Consider the following 19765-nt stretch of genomic DNA (forward strand, 5'->3'; position numbering starts at 1 on the left):
GCTGTATGTGCCAATGTTAAAAAGATGTTTGTGTCAGATTTTAAATACAGTCTTTCTCTCATCTAGAAACCATCACCTTAACAAAAAGTAAAGAGAGACACAGACAGCAATAAAAACCTGACTAGTTCTGAACCTTCCATATTTGGCCAGAAAACGTGCTGTTCTTGCTGCCTCGTGTCTTTTTAAAATTATTTTAACCTCACCTCCTCCTTGGTCTGATAGCCATTAAATATAGAAAAAGTGTGAACATTTTTTCTTACTTTGCCAAAAAAGCAGATTTCCCAAACAGTTACAAAAAAAAAAAAAAGTCAAAAATAAGATACTGACTTCTGTCTTTCCTGAATCACAAAAGTTGAGCTGTACTTTAGATATTGTGTAGTAAGTCATTATGCAAAACTACCATGAATGTTATTAATCAAAATTGAACAATTCTCAGTGAAAATACTATCAATAAAATAAATACATTATAATGGAAGATAAAAATGGCTTCAAAAGCATTTTACAGGAGACATCTATATAACATGGACTCCTGCAGGGCTCAGAAAAGTCACTTAGAAGAAAGGATGTCAGAGCATCCTAGGTGTTCTGAGCTCATTCATTTAGTCAGTATAGCAGAAACAGAGAAGCCTACTAATATTTTTTTGATGAAAAAAATTGTCCTCCAAAATGCTGCCTGACAGTATACAAATAGATATAACATTCTTTTGCCTGCTGTGATAAATTTTCTAAATATCGCTACATTTCTGAAAAGCTGCATTTAATATAATTTTTAAGCAAAAAAAAAAACATGTTATCCTAATGCCAAATGCATTAGGAATGAAAGGGAACACATTTTTTAAATCAAATTATTATAGTAAAATGTATCTATTCACAATTTGTTACTGCATATTTGCAGGAGCATCCAAAGTGATTTTACTTTGATAATACACTGCTCACAACTATTATTGACCATATATTTATAAGAGTGAAAACAAGTTTAGTTTTTTGGTGATCGAGTTTCTAACAGACGAAAAAAGAAGAATAGGAGGTATTGTAATACTGCTAAATTGGCAATCAAATGCTCTATTCACTTGTTGACCAGGGTGTCAGAGGGGCTAAGGATGGGGCCACATTATTCAAGTAGTCAATACCAGGTGATATAGGTGTTTTGTAAGAAGGCGCAACCAGTTAACAGTGCTGCAACCTAATATATTTACAAAACATCCTCTACTTTGAACCTGTAAACTTTAAAAATCCTTTGTTACAGGAACATGTTATGGAAGAAACCCAAAAGCTGTGTAAAGCTATTCTTCTGAAATGCTATTTAACTGCATGCCAAACAACACTCTGACTTATAGATATAGAGTTCAAACTTTTTTCATTATTTTTTTCTGATATGGGTACTTGATTAAAATCGATGACTCAGTGGGCCTAATTTATTAAAGCTCTCTAAGGCTGGATAGGATACACTTTCATCAGTAAACCTGGGTGATTTAGGAAACCTGGAATGTATTTCTTAAAAGTCATTTGCTATTTATTAGCAAATGTTTTCAATCCTGGATCAGATCCATTTCAGGTTTGCTGTATAATCCACGTTCAATGATGAAAGTGTATCCTCTCTAGCTTTGGAGAGCTTTCATTAATCAGGCCCAAAGTATGAAGGCCAAAGGACAGTAATAACATCTCCAATATTTCTTTCATAAAAAGGTGTTTGAAAACATGTCATATATCACTTCCACCATGAATCCATATACCATTCGTATTTCAACATTATGAGTAGAGCAATGAACATTATTTCAGTTCATTATAGGTTTGAATTTGAATTGTAGAACCTCCCCTTAAAATTACTCTCTATCGGCACCGTTGAATTTGAAGACGACTAAAACGTATGAAGACGACAAAAAGGTATGCGTTGTGCTTCCCCATTACATTTAAACTGGTTGTTTCTTAAAAAAACCAACAGAATGAGAATGACACAGCCTTTACTCTGAAAGGAAGGACAACAGAGTTTTTTGGACTTGCCCTATATTTGTTACGTGATTTTTCAAAATCTGTTTTTACTTTATAGCAAATTTTACAGGATGACTACCTCAAAGGTTTTTAACCAAATGAGGTTATATTTCAGTTAAAATATGAAATAATAATGTCAAGAAATTTTTTTCATCATGACTACCTGTGAAGTTTTGTTTGCATGCAACAAACTTTACCTGCGCAGCAGAAGCTTCGGGTGATTCTTGTTCTCTAAGTTCTTCTCAATTAGGTCAGAAAGTAGCTGTTTCAAAACATCTGTAGCATATTCCAGTTTTCCTTGTAGAGCAGTCATGATAAGTGATGCCACATTCCCTCGGTCACGCATGGAAAAACTACGCTGCATCTCCAGAGTGCGGATAAAAGTTAACAGGAAAATCTTGTTGTTGATCAATTGAGCAAACAGATTCAAAGCTTTCTCCACAGTTTGTTGTCCTTTGCCTTGCACCTAAAATGGGAACAGAAAAATTTAAGATGTTAACTTCATCACTAACTAACAACATTCCAAAAGTCTTTGTAATTAGCTAAACATTACAGTTTTAAATAATGTCCAAGACATGAATATGCAATCTTCAGACAACAAAAACTTACAGACATTTTTAGACAGCTCTAATTCCAAGTTCTTGGAAAAATGTTGAAAAATGTTCTACTAACAATGATTTGGCAGAAAATAGACCAACACAGATAAAACTGAACTACTAGATCTACAGAAGCTTAGACGAATATCTGATGTGACACCACAAAAGCAAATGTAAATGTTTATCAGTTGTGCAGATAACAGACTTAGTATTATTACAATTTTTTATGTAACTATACATATTCTATACATACAGCAGCAGTATTATTAAGAAAAACAGCACCTTTTATTATTAAAAATCAGCCCTTGAGATCTAGGACAAGTGAATTTGCCTAGGCTTAAGCTACGTACACACGGCAGATTTTTATCGCCCGATAATCGGCATCGGCCAAATATCGGGCGAAAATCTGCCGTGTGTACAGTCGGTGTCGTCCATCGTCCGAACGACCGACCTGCCGGATCCACCGACGATGTATGACGACCGATCCTAATGAAAGGGAAGGGGGAAAGCGCGCAGCAGGGTGCCGCTCCGTCGCTCTCCCCCTCCCCTCTCCATAGAGCATGAACGGTGCTGTATGTACAGCACCGTTCATGGATCGTGCAGTCCCTTGTCGTTGGAAAGGATCGTGAAAGATCCTTTCCAACGACAAAAATTGCAAGTGTGTACGCAGTTTTAGAGAACATTAGTTCTCTGCAGGCAGAAGCAAGGATTTACTTTTTTCTTTTTCCCTCATTGACAAGGCTGCAACAACGCAACTGTGGCAAGTCACAAGGAGAGAGGCATGAACAGTAGTGCTGATAAGTATTAGAAATTTGTGAACTATACATAACAGTTGATATGCTTATTTAATATGTGTGCAAACAAATGAAAACTCCCATGCTTAAAAAGTTTTAGCAAACATGATGTGTTGTATAAAAGATACACTGACAAATACAAAAAGTACATTGAGGTATACCATATATTGCAGCACAAGTTTATTACAATAATTGTTAAAGACGTGTTGTACAGAGAGCTTCAAAACAAACATGTCACATAAACGTTGGGAAATAGGAGAGCAATAAAAAATGTGGGTCCCTTTGGGAGAATATAGATTTCAAAATGACTGCTTGACCTTTAAAAGTAGATAATTGTGTTGCATATTTGCTAATAATATGTTTGTGTTGCACAATTCTTCACGGTTATTGTGGTTGATAAATCTAATTGTAAATGTGGAAATGAGCTAACATGCCACGTTTGGCTCCAAATGTATTTAAACTCAAACAGTTTTAAAAGGAGGCCTGAAATGTAATCATTGCTCATGTTTTTGGGGTCTACATGCTGGCTGAGGCATAATTCAAACATCCTGAAGCAAAAGAATGCTTTGGTACTTCTTACTCTTTTTGTTTATTTTTTATTACCTGCTTTTATGTTTGCCTGTTTAAACTTGTTTTTGTATTTTAGTACCCTGCATATATACTGTTTGGTTTTTAGAATATTATATATATAAAACGACTAAGCTGTTTTTTACATTTCTAATGTTTCCATTAAACATATAAATAAAGAAATGTATTCTCTCTTGTTCTTAGGTTTAGGGTACAGTGTGCTGATGTTAGGTTTCTGGTGAATGATCTAGTTATCAATGCCATATATTTGTACAAAAGCTTTTGCACAAATTTATAGCATCAATAAATTCTACACAAAAGTATTTTTTTGCCAATATATGTTGGCACAGACAATCATAACCCTATTACTAACCATTAACCATGGCTATAATTTATTCTCCAGTAGTATGAACTCTTCAATAGTCTACTGCACCTAAAGAAACTTACAGATATATATCAAAATGCTGCCAGCCTCCAAAACAACAATTAATTTACACCAACAGAAACTATGCTAATATATTTGTACTGAATTCTGACCGTATGTCCTCGTGTCAAGGTGACCGACAGCAGGTCAGTGAAGCACAGAAGAGCACAGAAGCTGTTAAGCATTCAGTCAGTCACAACAGACTAGATAAGTGAATTATCTTCAGGAAACATATTTATTGCTCAGTTGATCGCTCACTGTCATTTAAAAAACAAGCACCTGGAACAATTACCTTCAGTGAAAGGTAACTGTCTGATTCACCGGTCTTAAAAAATTGTATCTACGTGTCTTCAGCTTTTTTGCCAACATATTTAATTTACACAACAGTGGACAATGTAACCTCTTTCAAACTATTGCACGCTCATTAGCATTACATTTCTCCCCAGAAAACATGCAAACGTTTTGTATGATTTTTACACAATTGTTTTTAATACTAGATGTAAAATAAACCCTTATATTAACTCTACTACAAACAATTACAAAATAACTGACATATTGTTTCACCAAATTTAAAAGACAGTTTTGTATAAATAGATGCTAAAGGTCATGCTCTAAAAATTCACACAAGGTGGTGAAGCATTATGGAAAACTGTCCACATGCAATGCTTTGAAACCTTTGGAAATCACCAGAGAATCAAAAGGTAAAATGGTACCTTGGTCAAAACTTAGGTAGAACCATTTTCACATTGAATTCTTGGCTTGAGTACTGCTCAGGGTTAACACCAATGTGCTTCTGGCTGTCGGTTAACTTCTGCTCAGTATGTAAACTAACAATTAAAGTTTCTATGTTGCTCTCTTTTAGACTGTCACTGTTAAAAGTGTTGTTCCAGATCTGTTAACTGTAAAATAATAAACATTAATCCTGTTACAGCTCATAAATTTAAGAGAACTCTCCAAGGTTATCTTAACCAATATAAAACTAACCCTGTCCAGGAACCTCTACCATGTTAAGAAGAAGGGGAGCGGTTCTCATTACACACTTCCTGCCCTGCACTTACTGCCATTTTGCTCTATAAAAGAAAGTGTATTATTAGCAGGGCATCTGGTGAAAATAAACATAAAAAAATAGGTGAAACTAATTCAGCCACCACATGTCGTGACTGGTAAGCTGTATAAATTTAAATATGTTTTTTGGTTAAGATACACTTTTGTAGTTTTTTTTTAGAAGTGTTCTCTTCAACACTCAAATTCACAATTTTGAAGCTCCTGGGAGATAAATACCATTGTCTTGTCCACAATTTGGATATTGATGTTTGTGTCGTTTGCTGAAAACAGTGAAATAAAAAGTATAGAACTAGAAGCAGCATGTCATAACATGAACAGGGCGCTCCATCAGAATCTTGACCTATGTCATTCAGATAGATAGGAAGTATTTTGTTGTAATATAATTATATCCATAGCATGTCTTCACTTTGTGATTGGTCCATTACAGGGTTCAGCAGCATACTGTAATGAGAATCTATTAGCTCATCCATATATTTAGAGGCCTCCTTGGAGGATTTAAATTAGGCAAGGGGCCTGTTCGCTGATGTCACCTCAAAAGTCACAGGGTACAGTAGCATAAACTTTATCCAGTGTTGAAACAGTTATTGACATACTGCGTGGAATGCTTTGCGCAGTTTAGGTAATTCTGCTGAATAATCCACAAACAAGAGTAACTTGTGGCCCGCCACCACTAGGTCAAATTGATTGGGAAAGACATGGAGAATGTGCTGGTGGTCTGGGAATTCTCTGACTGGCAGAGCCCTGGCATTTTCCTTGTGTATTGGGCCTACTTAAAGTGCCCTTTCCCCTTTGCAGGATGATGTCAGGTTCAGAGCCTGTGGGATCACCACTGTACACAAATATATTAGATCTTCCTTCGGTACTCACTATTTCCGGGATTCCCACCATCCACAAATTATCCGGGCGAGAACGATTCTCCAAGTCGTTGACCTTTTCTTAGCTTAGTGGTCTTGCTAGTAATCTGTTTTATGTTGTGGGTGGTTGTCTGCGTTTTTCCAGTTCTGCTATGTTACAGGACAATTCTACTGATGTCACAAATGACCTCATGGGCTTTCCTTTGTAGCCACAATTGGAACTGATTACACTGGTCCCAGTTTCACTCCTGGATTCAGCACTGGAACCTGTTTTGACACTGAAATGGTGCTAAAATGGAGGCGGTTTAGGAAAGACAATATTGCAGGCAACAGTTTGTGATATTCAGATTTAAAGTGGACTTAGGTCTTAAAGTGGTAATAAAGTTGACTTGTGTTTAGATAACTTTGAGTTTGTTACTATTACCATTTATGTTTTAGTATTCATTTAATACACAAACATTTGTAGTACTGAATTCACACAATACACATTGAAACGCTTTATGCACCTAATTATAATGCTTGTTGCCACTCAAAGTCAAAAGATTTGCACTTTATGAGTAAGTTAACTAGAAAACAAATGGCTGCTATGGGCAACCAATGTTATGCTTTTTATTCTCATGCTGCATGAGATGAGGTCTTTCTTATCTTCACTGTAATACTGCCAGCAATTTTAGAGGACCATTTCAGGGAATCTGGCCTATTTAGGACATCATTACTGAAACAACCTTTTCAACAATCGGATTTTAGCTGCATTATGGTAAATGTATTTTAGGAGTATTTTACACACAGTAACAGTGTTTAAAATGGCATTTAATTTTACTGTGGAAAACTACATGCCATTTTATATGTCTATGCCCACACCCAAAAACATATTTTTTGTGGAAATCAAAACGCACCAGCATTGCATAAATTGCAGTAAATTACGTTTAAGACACAGAAACAAGTATTTATATGTAAACATAATATATTGTGCAGAATTAGCAGCTTCAAATGGAACTAGTCTGCAACCACCTAAAAAAACACCACAAAGCTTATTAGAATTTGGTTTAATTTGATGAAGCATAAAAAAAAAGAAAATAAATAATTTTATGTTATTTGTACTATAGTATCGGTAATTGTTATGCTACTATAGAATGTACTATAGAAAAGATTATGCAGTCAAAAATAAACAATAAACAGGGCCAACAAATAAATACAAATAAACAACAAAAATATGTAAGCTGTTTTTATCTACAACAGGGTATTAAAGTTTGTGAGAACTTTAGGGTACTACTTTTACAAAATCATGGTATATACTGAGCCATGTAGTGATGTGCCATTCCAGTAGCCACAGTGCTGACAATTTTCTTTCAGTCTTGTCCCAAAGATGGAGAATGTGGACATGAAAGAATCAGTCATCTAGATAATGTCAATTTATAGGACAAGACTTCTTTTTAGACAAAAACTGCTATACCATTTTTAAAAAAAATGCATCAACCAAACAGCTGTGCCATCTTACTGTAGCAATAGTCCTATTTGTCATTACCAGGCAGGGCTTCTATCCCACCATTTATCATTAGTTCTTTTGTGCACCGCACTGCACCAGTGCAGCCATGTCTCGGGGCTCTGGAGGCATACTTGCAGCAATCATTGGCAAGTAGAAACTAATCACCATCTACTACCGTCAGGGAAAACCTAAAAAAAATCAAAATGATAAAATGAAAATATGCAACAATAAAAAAGTAAAGGTGATAAAAAAATAATAACAAAAAAAAAACTTACATTTTATCATCCAGGTATGTTACTGAAAGTTGCCAGGAATCAGGCACAGGTCTTCATACAGCAGACAGAACCGGTCATTTAACATTGAACACCCTTATCATTGCCAATGTCTAAGAAACATGCCATCCCTCTTTATAACATTCTTTCCCTGCCAATCCTTTCCTTATTTCAGCTAAACTAACGTAAACTCCCACAAGTATTAGTATTTATTAATAATAGACAGGCAAATGATCACTAGGTGCTGGACGTCTTCTAGGATTTGTAGAGGACATTTGCTGGTCAGTGAAAACAACAAGGATAGCATTATGGGGCAGCTGCACATGTTTTAAAATAATCCTATGTTATCATAGTACTGACTGAGGAAACTTAATAAAGACATTTTTGTATTCTTCCACAATACAGCTCAGAAGATAATTTAACATATACAGAAGGGTCTCATTGCTGGGTAAAGGCTACTTATAGCCTAAACAATACCATGATAACAAAAATCACTAAACCTCCTATGTATGCTGTCAGATTGGCTGTAATTCTTCTATCTCTGCATTAAATACTGTCACCCTGCAAAAGAACATACTGAATTTTGCCTCTCCTGCTGTTGAATACCATTCTATTGCAAAATAAATCTTCCCAATAAGGGTCTTCCTAAACCAACACTTCGAAGAGTGTCTAGTAGTAACATCGAAGTCAAGATAGGGAACTACTAAACACTGCGGATGTGCACAGCAAATTGATAAAGTGCAAAGAGATAATTTGGAGGAGGATTTCTTTACAATGGAGCAGAATGTAACATTTCAAGGTATTTTTCACTGCATAATAAAATCTCTACCCACTGAAATTCTTTTTTGTGCAAGATTTCAGCTATATAGGCTGCACATTTTAGTTCCTTAAAAATATATAATTCACACATTTGTAGTGTGTTACGGCATGCACCCTTTAATATCTCCCAAGGACCGAATATCGACCATGGATTAATTATTGAAACGAGGTAATCAAAATACAACGATGAATAAACTCCTAAAATACTAGATGAATAAACTAATAAAAAAAAGGGTGGAATATTTTTTTTTGTTCACCTACATCAATTGTCCTGCATCTGACTAATTTAAGATATATGCAATAAAGAATGTAAACACTTTCAAGAGTTGCCATTTCTTTTATGCCAGCCAAATCATCACTTACCTTCTTTGCACTCCAGAGCCACCCGTGACTCTAGGTTGTCCATCTGCATTTGCAGTCTCTTCAAGGTTAGGTCATTCTCTCTGGACTTCCGTTTATAAGCAATTAACACAATAATAACAATAATAAGAAGGAGGCTTCCACCAGCAGCTATGCTTACAATAGCAGGAAGTGTCAAAAGGCTGTCTGATAGCACATTGATAGAACCAGGAGAAAACACCATGCCTCCAACATGGACCTGGGGAGAAAAAAAAGATCAGTAAGTAGGATGTGGAATAAAAAAAATGGAGATATATGCAAACTACAGTAAACCTAGCAAGTAGCTATGACAAATTTTTCATTTCATTACCATCTAAAGGTCTCTAAAATGGGATATTTGGTTAGTTGTAGTATGTTTTTCATAACATAGCTTTATAATAAAAGTATATAACAAATGGAAATGTACATGAATAGGCTAAAACTATTTCTGTACAAAGGCAATGAAAAATATAGTAGTATAATAAAATAGTTATTTTAAAAAACTTACAGCACAGATACCTTTAAAACCTTTAACTGACTTCTCCGTCGATTTATCATTGTTCTTTTAAAACCTTAAATGCACACTTTCCTAACATTTTATTTACAACTCAATACTCATACTTACACTACCACTAATCACCACATTGTCATTATCTTTTCCATTGCTTTACATCAGGCCCTAGTATAATATTTACTTTTTTTTTTTTGTTACAGATTTGCTTGGAACCTCCTTGGAAAAATTTTATTGACACCAACATTACATATCCCAGAGGTCTGCAGAAAATCTGTTCAAAAACTGTAAGGTAAGGACCATTAAAAAAATGTAATAACAAAAAAGGTAATTAAACTATATTTTTTAAAAGGCAGTTTTTAACCTCCTGGGTGGTTCATTTTTGTCTGGATGTCTAAAAGCGGTACATTGTCTTTCATGAAAATTTATTTTACATTGTAGGCCTGTAACTCTTAGGCATAACTCATCGAAATGTCCATTAAATAAATGTAATACATTTAATAATAAACTTTAAAAAAAAAACACAAAAATCTGTGCAAGGGTACATAAATAAATCAAAAATACTGAAACTTGCAATATAACTGTAAAGTAGCATATAATATATATATATATATACTTACTTTACAGTTATTTTGTATTGAATCCAATACAAAATAATTTGAAATTCCTGCCATGCTCCCGCACAAACCAACGTCACCAGGAACTCCCAGGGAACGTCAGCACACTTGCCGGGGGACGGATCGGACGAAGAGGATGCGGCCAGAGGATAACAGGACACTGGAGGCCCCGATGGGACCAGGTAATTCTTTATTTTTTATTTTTCTAGCTACGCTGAGTGACGTTCGGGGTTACTGCTTTCAGCGGGTTTTTTTTACCCTGAGCCACACTCGGGGTTACTGCTCATGGGGGTAATAATGAAATTCATTTGAACAGAATACAAACATTATGGTGAAAGTTCTGATTTAAAAGAGGCATTTATTTAAAAGAGGCCAATCTATTTTACTTATCCATTTAAAAAAATAGATGGAAAAAAAAGTATTAGGTATGTCCTCCAAAATACACCCCCACCTGTCACAGAAACCACAAAAAATGCTTGTACATGCTCTTATCTCTCGTCTTGACTACTGTAACATCCTCCTCTCTGGTATTCCACTAACTCCACTATCGCCTCTACAATCCATCATGGTTGTTGCAACCAGACTCCATCCTTCCCTCCACTCCTCTTCTGCTGCCTCTCTTTAAAGTTCTCTTCACTGACTTACATTTCACCTTAATATCAAACTCAAGCTCATGTGCTTTGCCTCCAAATTCCTCCACAGCTCCTTTCCCACCTACTTTTCTGACCTGGTAGAAAAATACTCCGCTAGCCACTCTCTTCGCTCCTCTAATGACTTACTAATGACTTCCTCACTCATAACATTATCACATACCCTAGACTTTTCTAGTGCTGCTCCAATTCTCTTCCTCCTCCTATTCGGCTTGCCCCCTCATATTTAAAAGAGCACTTAAAACCCATCTCTTCAAACATGCCTACCTATTTTCTTGTCTCCTATTCCCTCACTACTCCCCCCAATCCATATCTCCCCTCTTATTGTGTGTCTTACTTCCCCCACCTCCTTGTAAACTCTTTTAGAAGGGTCATCCCATCCTCCTGTGTCACTGTCTATGTTTGTCTGTGATTTACAACCCCTATTTAATGTACAGCACTGCGTAATTTGTTGGCGATATATAAATACTGGATACTATTTAATTTAAAAAAAGAGACCATCATTGGTAAGTTCATAAGAGGAATAGACAGTTATATCCATTCAAAGAGAACTAGATATAATGGCAGTTTTTCACTATATATGCCCGAAAGGAACAGAAAATCTGATAAATCCTATGGCATAATTTCCCCTCCGAAGTACTGCGCTCCTCCTTTTTCCTAATTACAGCTACACAGCTGCAGCATGTAATTTATTTTTCAAATGTCACTTTCCCCCCACAAGACACACTCTTTAGAAATCAGCACCTTCAAAACACCCACCAGAAGAATACTTACAAGCTGGTCTTGACCCCATGTATATTAAGTCAGAGCGTGTATTAGATCATCTCCTTGCTCATCGTGCACCTCTCAGTGAAGTTATATCCATCTTGAATAATTATCCAGTGAGGGGCACGGAGAGCAGGGAGGAGAGCTTAAAACAGAGCCTGCATATACAGTATAGGGCTATGACTAGAGGGATAATAAACCTACTGGAGGTAATTTAGAGGAGGGAGAAAATAATAATAAAAAAAAATGTGGCTCACAGAAATAGTGACATCATGACATAACTGCTTTGTATTAGCCCGTTTGTAGCAGGCAAACTTGGTTAGTACAATATCTGGAAACAAAAATAAATTACATTGGCATTCCCAGCCCCTACAAAAAATAGTGGAAAAAGTACCTCTACAATAATTGCACATCAGTCTGAATAAATCATATTATTTGGTTAAACCAAGTATCTTTTTTTTTTTAGATACATAAAAAGCTCAGTATTGACAGTCACTTTGGGGTATATTTATAAAGCAGTGAATCTGACATTTACTGAAGCTTTTTTTACTGGAGAATTTTTCAGGTTCATGTGTTTCAAGGGCAGTATTTGATTCTCTACCAGGGAACGTTTCAGTGAATGTCAAGTTCACTGCTTTATAAAAAGATGCATGTCAGTAGCTGAGGAGATGTTAATTTTTTTAAAACAATGATATCCTTATTTACCAAGGTAGCATTAGATTGCAACATAGAGTGGCAGCATTTCTGCTTAATAATTATTCATTGTATACTTTGCAACTTTTTTAACCTTAACATCACCAAAGAAGCTCATACATTACATTGCTTGACATCTTACTTTTTTCAGATTACTAATCTTTCAGATAACCAAATCCAAAGGTCTGTCTTCTTTTGCCCATTTTACATTTTGTCTTTGTATCAAATAATGAAGAATGGTAACTTATATAACAGGCCACCAGCTTCAACAAGTCTCAATATTGAAATAATCAGAGAAGCAATTGGTGAAGAAACCTTCTCTCTCAAAGTCATAGAAGGCACTTCACCTAAGGGATCAAAATGAGGGCTCTGGAAGACCAATATTAAGGTCACATAAGGCCAAAGGAAGCTTGACAGATAGATTATTGTGAATATCCCCTTATGAATCCACAAAATAAATACGTTTATAGCTATTATATATGAGTACCCACTCCTCTGGACCCAACATATATAGTGTGTCAAATAGAATTATTTTGCAAGAAACTTAAAGTATCCCTGTGATAGATGCCTTAACATGCCTAACAGCACACCTTAACAAACTGTCAGGAGGACCCAAAACCTAGCTTAGACATGACTCACTTAGGTATTCTCATATTACTAAGGCCAATCCTTTCTGAGTACTGAACAGTACAGAGATTTTTTTCTTGAAATGTTTTATTGCTACTACAGATTTAAAAATGACATTCTATTATTCAAGTGTGTAGCTCCCGACATGTGGTTTGTTCATCCCAGTAAATTATTTCATTACATCATTTATTTTATGAGGAAGCTTGGCAAATATCTTGACATCAAAGTTAATTGGAAATAAAGGCTTAGTAAGGCTGTGCATTTATTGGACTGGACAGGATTCTGCTAGAGTAAGTAAAGGGTAAATACAAGGGGTTTAAAAAAATACAAATATGTTTCTACAGTTTTTGTGTGGCATAAACAGGAATAGTAGCTTTGAATTAAATATTTTTCCCCAAAGTACGCACACTAATGCAATCATGCAGTTCTTGCAGGACTATTTGTTCTGAAATGGAGTATGATTTCCTATGTGTGAAATATTCAGGTATTCTCAGATACCTTTCCTAGAAAGATAAAAAAAAGATGTGTCTTCATTATCTTCATCATCAGCAAAACGTGAACCTGGAATTTATATAGCTTCAGAAATATACATCATATGAAGGGTTTTACTAACTTAGCCTCATTACAAACACGTCACTGAAATGGTCATACTAGATCACATTTGTAGCCAAGATGTGCTTTAAAGTCAATAAACAACTGTTTTTAGTATAACAATGTAATTCCTAAAAGACAAAAATAAACAAACAAACAACACTTTATTTAAAAAAAGTGCATTACCTATCACATTTATTAGGCTGTAGCATGACATATTGCCACATCCCAAGTATAAATGTTTTGATTTAGCAGCAACCTAATGCAGCATTCTATTTTGTCCCATTATAACTACCATGTTTGGTTTATGGTTGAACTTGCAGTAAATTTTTAGGTCACACTAAACAATTTGTAAGAATGTATATATTTGCAGAATATTTAGCATTCCTATACGAAGAAAAAAAAACAACTAACAAGAATACATAAATTATTTATGTATCCCTCTTATATTCTGTAATTTATTGAATCTCTTTGAGGCTGGAGAGGATATACTTTCATCAGTGAAGCTGAGTGATCCAGCAACAATGGAATGGATAAATAATAAATGACTTTGAAGAAATCCATTCCAGGTTTGCTGGATCACCCAGCTTTACAATGAAAGTGTATCCTCTCCAGCCTTGGATAGCTTAAATAAAGGCCCATTGGATTCAGAATATCTCACAGTCTGGAAACTTTGAATTAGAAGTTAGAAAGGTTTCTTTCCTATATAGTACCATACAGGACAGATGTTCTTTTATTTACCTTTACTCCAATCCAAACCACTTTAAGCTAAACCATACTAAACGTCCACCTGCAAAGCTCTTAGAGCATCAATCTTCTACATTGTTTACAGAATGTCAATACTAAAAAAAATGGGATTTGGGATTGGCTTAAATATGCCATTAATGGAGCCATGGTGCCAGTGGCAACTCTGTAACCTAATTTTAAAAAGGGCCTAAAGTGTACATCCATTATAGTCTATTGTAGGAAAAATATTAAAGGGAATGCAATGATGATACTTATGTGAGAATGTGATACAATAAACATTGTGATAGCCTACAGGGGCTTTTGGAAAACAGATGCTGTCAAACAAATCCACTTTCTTTTCATTAGGAAACAAATATAACTTTGGACTGTGGCTATAGGCATTGTAAATTTGTACTTCAGTAAAGCATTTGATCTAGTTTCACAAGGGTGGCTAGTAAGTAAATGAAGGTCTATTGTTTAGAAAATCCAATTTGCTAATTGATAGAACACTAGCTAAGATTGCATTCAAAGAACTTTAATCAATATTTTTTTTTATTCTAAATTGCCCAAAGAGTCTGCATCAGTTAATGAAATGTCCAAACCTGTATAGAGCGAGAGGGAAACCAATGACAGTATCCAAGAAGTCCTAGCTATGGAAACTACACTTTTGCAAAAAAGGCAGTATCAGAGATGCTCTGTTGCACTGAAAAAAAATGTGTTGTGTGTGTAAAGAGATGTGTAATTTGTAGCGTAAAATCGAGTTCCAATGGCAAATACCTATAAAAAAGTTAAATGCTTAACTAAATCACATGTCCTGCAATACAACTGGCATGTCTAAATTATGAATTTATTTTCATACTTGACAGCATTTCATAGTATTGATTTCACATCATTGATTGTCTCAGAAAATACTTGTTATGGTACTATCCCGGGATATTAAAACCCTTTTTTTATGATTTTCACAAACTGGGCAGGCAGATTTCAGACATTTGTTTAAAAAAAAAGGGCATACATATAACCGTGGACTGATTTTTTGTTGTTGTTGTTAATCGGAGTCCCAATCACTTTGACACAATACAGCTACAAAGTTAAGGGCAGACATTGTAAAGATCAAAGTTGTTTGATTTGATCCCTAATGTGACCCATGGCATTTTTTTGATATCCCATCTTCCAATGCTCAAGCATAGGTGATATTCAAAGCTCTTCAATGCTTCCTCTCTCATGTCATGGTGCTCACTCCCCAGATTGTGAAAACTCTTCCTAATTGACTACAAAAATGGCATGGGTTACCTTAGGTTAAAAGCTAAATTTAAAAACTGTTTCCAGCTGTTTGGAAAGCTATATTTTTTTGGTAAGAGATTCACACCAACCTACACGTAGAGCCCATTGCACTGTAAATTATTATACTATCTTATAGTTTGAGTACAGTTTTAGAATATAATCTAGCTGAACATTACTGAGCCAGCAAAGTTCCAAATGAATCTGATATCCAGGTCAGTGTGGTTATGAGATTTGCTATTTAGGCACAAGGCATCCAGTTCCCAATATTGGGAATAATTTTCAGCAGATGAAACAAATGTGCTCACAAATGGTCCATCACACTGGTCCGTCAACCCTAGCTTCTAGAGACGGGTTTCTCAACCAGTTTTTGCCTTCATTGCAGTGGATATAAATCCACCAATGATGGCTTAACTTTTCCCTTTTTGCTGCCTACATTGCTGTGTTAGGCTGGGAACACACGTGCAATAGTTCTCGTCTGATAATCGGCTCAGGGTCGATATGGGACGAGAATCTTGTGTGTGTATAGCGCTCGTCGCAAAATCCACGGGAGATGGACGACAAACGATTGTAATAGAAGTGAAAGGGGGAGGGAGCGCAGCGGGGTGCCGCTCTGTCATTCTCCCCCTTCTTTTTTTTTCAATACCAATTCAAAAATTAATTTGGACCACTTCAAAAAGTGTTCCTATATTTAGCCCCAAATACCATAACATAGAAATGTGTTTTTGTTATTTGTTTTGTTTTTCTTCATAAAGCAGCAAATCTGACAAACATTCACTGCAGATTAATCTTTCACTTGCTTGCAATTTAAATGTTTGTTTTAATACCAATGAATATTTTGGTGAAAGTCACATTTTCTTTATAAATACACAACTTATTGTTGTAATACTGAAAGTATTAGTTAATGTGGGTTAGTCTTCAGGATAAACCTGCCGTTAATTGTTCATAAATAACTCAGACGTTCAAAGGCATTTCCTAGGAAGAAAGTAACAACTACTGTTTATCAAAAATACAAATGAACAATTTATTATAAGAAACTACATGAATGGTTTTGGAGATAAGGAAAACAAGTTAGAACAAGTTTCCTTTGCTGTTTTCTGGATCAATAATAAAACAATAGGAAACTTTGAGGATATAAATGCGGGTGTGCTATTGTTGCTGTTGTTTGTAAGGGTGTGAGCTTTAGACCGGCCATACTACTTATTTGTCCACCACTGATCTTGGACAAGCAATAAAAAAAACAAAAAAACATTATGGGCTCTATATATAAAACAGGGGATGTGACATACCTCAAACATTCTCTGGTGGGAATCCATTACTGTAATTGAAACACATGGACCTGGAAGATTCCCACAAAAGGATGTCTGATTCCCTGTTTTATAAACAGAGCTCCTAAACTTCATTATATTTTCCAATAGAAGTTGAAGGTAAAGTAAACATACCTGGCAATGCTCCATTCAGGTTCAATGCGTAGAACTTTGGGGTCATCAACATATTCAAACTGCAAGTTGCTTTCTATTTGAGCTCTATCCACGTTGACAAACACATGAACTGGACCCACACCATATGCAGATGGAGCAGACACACATACTATTTCGTTAAGAGACCTCCTGTAACATGAAATAGTAGAAAATAAACATTTACCCTTTACAGAAGATTTATTGGTTACAGATTTAATATAAAGTTGATATATATATATATATATATATATATTAGTTTTTTTTCATTATTATGTGATTCAAAAGTCTATAAATGCTTTTTTTTTATGTCTTTTAGAGAAAATTATATATTGCATATGAACAGTATGATATGTTCCACTTTCTGCCAGAAAACCTTGGTTCCACCTTGGATCACTAGGGTTTGCTAGTTTGGAGTTCTACACCTGCTGTAAAGAGAATGCAATTTGATGTACTACTGTTGACTTTTATTTTAGAACACATACAAACAACTAAATGAGTGAGAAGGAAGACAGTCCCACAGTCTCTAAATCATGTACAGCACATCTGTATGTAATATCCACTGAGAAGTAGTCACTGATGTGGTGCCTTATTAAAAAAAAGCCTAGAATACTATGCATATAACACAGGGTTATAGACTTACAATGTATTAGCTATGTATTATTTCTAAATCTAAGACTAAGGTAAGAAAGATCAGTCTATAAATGAATAAAATAAAAAAATATGAAATCAATATGATACAAATATGTTACAGTATTCCGAAATGTTTTATGTATTCTCCTTGATATGTTAACTTTAGTCATCCAATAAAATGTTCATTTTCCATTCGTTTTTTTCCTAATTTAAAAATATATAAACCATCTGAATGTTTGCTATTTAAAATTCTACAGACAATTTGCAAGGAAGTTATTTAACATATATGATGTTCTTGTGTGGTAGTATGAAATTACCTATGGAAAACCAGCACAAAGATGAACCAAAATAACTTGCATACTTTAATTTAGGGACAATTATTCCTGGCTCAGAATTCACACATCTACTTTAAATGAATCTACTACACATTTTATACCAAGATTCACAAATCCATATATTTCTTGCCAATTAAACAATACTTCTACTTTTAGCAATATAAAATGGTTTATATATACATTTATGATTCAACAAGTGTGAGAAGATACAATTTTATAAAATTTACCACCAGCCAATTTTAGAAAAAAATAATCACAGCCATCAGCTTCCTATTTTTTTATAGCCCTGAAATATAGTCTAGAATATAGTATCTACACTACTATTGAGAGAATGCAGTCAATAAAACATGACCACATTCAATATGTTTAGTTCTTTCCTGAAACTTGTCTTGCAGCTTCACCTTCATTACTATTCGCTGAGTGGAAGCCACATCTGGACAAACCAATTTCTTTACATTCCACTCTACAGGAAATATAAAGAAATATAAGTGATCCTGTAATTGCTGTGATGAGAAATATGTGTTTGAGGTATTATTTAATGAACTCTTACAGACAGCAAGAATCAAACACCTGCTCCCAAGGCAATAAAATAAATATTACATGACAGAAAGAAAAAAACACAGAACCAAAATTGTCAAGTCAATGCCTATTAGCGGTGCTACAAGATAACTGATAAAAAGCCATTTCTTTGCTGTTTTATTACAGGTGCTGTTGAAATTTCTTTGTAGACGTTAACAAATGTAAGGGCAATAAATTAAAATTATAACACAGAGATTCAGAGGTTAGCACCCTGGCCTTTGCAGCGCTAGGTCACAGATTTGCAATCTCGCCCAAGGACACTATCTGTGTGTTTGCATGCTCTCCCTGTGTTTGCTTGGGTTTCCTCCCACATTTTAAAAACAGGCACGTAGGTTAATTGGATTCCCCTAAATTGACTGTAGACTGTATTAAAGACATATTACTAAAAAGATAGGGGCACTAGATTGTGAGACCCTTTGAGGGGCAGATAGTGACATGATTATGGACTTTGTAAAGTGCTTCGTAATATGTTGTCGCTATATAAATACAAGTCAATAAGCATATTAATAATATTAATAATAATAATAATAATAATAATGTGGCACATTATAGGTTGCTCTTCTAGCTCCCATCATCAAACGCGTCAAGGAACGTTTTTCCATCATGATGCCTTAAAAAGAATTGAAGTGGATATTTTGTGTGCACTATATTTATGTGTATACTGTAAGAAAATCGGTATATATGGCCTAGAGATTGTAAACTCACGTATTGTGTGTTATTATAAAAATTAATTGATTTGAAGTTACAAGGTAATATTGATTGATTATTATGAAAACCCTATTCCATTATCTATGTTTAACCTCCTTGCCGTTAAGCCCGACCTTCGTACGGGCAAAAAAAAATGGCTAGGATGGTTAACCCCGAGATTTTTCCCATCCTTACTTACCTGGTCCCCCTGTGCTCATCCAGCGTCGTGTTCGTGTTCCAGCGTCGTCCTCCGTCGATCGTCGTCCGTCGATCTCCCTGTCCAGCGTCGGGTGCCTTCGTCGGGTGCCAGCGGGACCGGTAAGAAGCCGGCCGGCATCTTACCTGGTCCCGCTGATCGTCCACGTCCTTCTT

The 19765-nt window shown here is 35.3% G+C and overlaps 1 protein-coding gene across 1 annotated transcript in view; it reads right to left on the reverse strand.

Moving 5' to 3' along the window:
- PLXNA2 (plexin A2) overlaps nt 1-19765 on the reverse strand; it is a 182476-nt gene that overhangs the window by 15646 nt on the left and 147065 nt on the right. The window contains exons 16-20 of the mRNA XM_072411934.1: nt 17145-17312; nt 12045-12156; nt 9230-9464; nt 5652-5695; nt 2187-2455 (exon numbers count right to left, since the gene is read on the reverse strand). Of these exons, the coding sequence (XP_072268035.1) occupies nt 2187-2455; nt 5652-5695; nt 9230-9464; nt 12045-12156; nt 17145-17312 (828 nt within the window). The remainder of the gene's footprint in view (nt 1-2186; nt 2456-5651; nt 5696-9229; nt 9465-12044; nt 12157-17144; nt 17313-19765) is intronic.

The sequence above is a fragment of the Pyxicephalus adspersus genome, chromosome 1, assembly GCF_032062135.1.
Source record: "Pyxicephalus adspersus chromosome 1, UCB_Pads_2.0, whole genome shotgun sequence".
Taxonomy (NCBI): domain Eukaryota; kingdom Metazoa; phylum Chordata; class Amphibia; order Anura; family Pyxicephalidae; genus Pyxicephalus; species Pyxicephalus adspersus.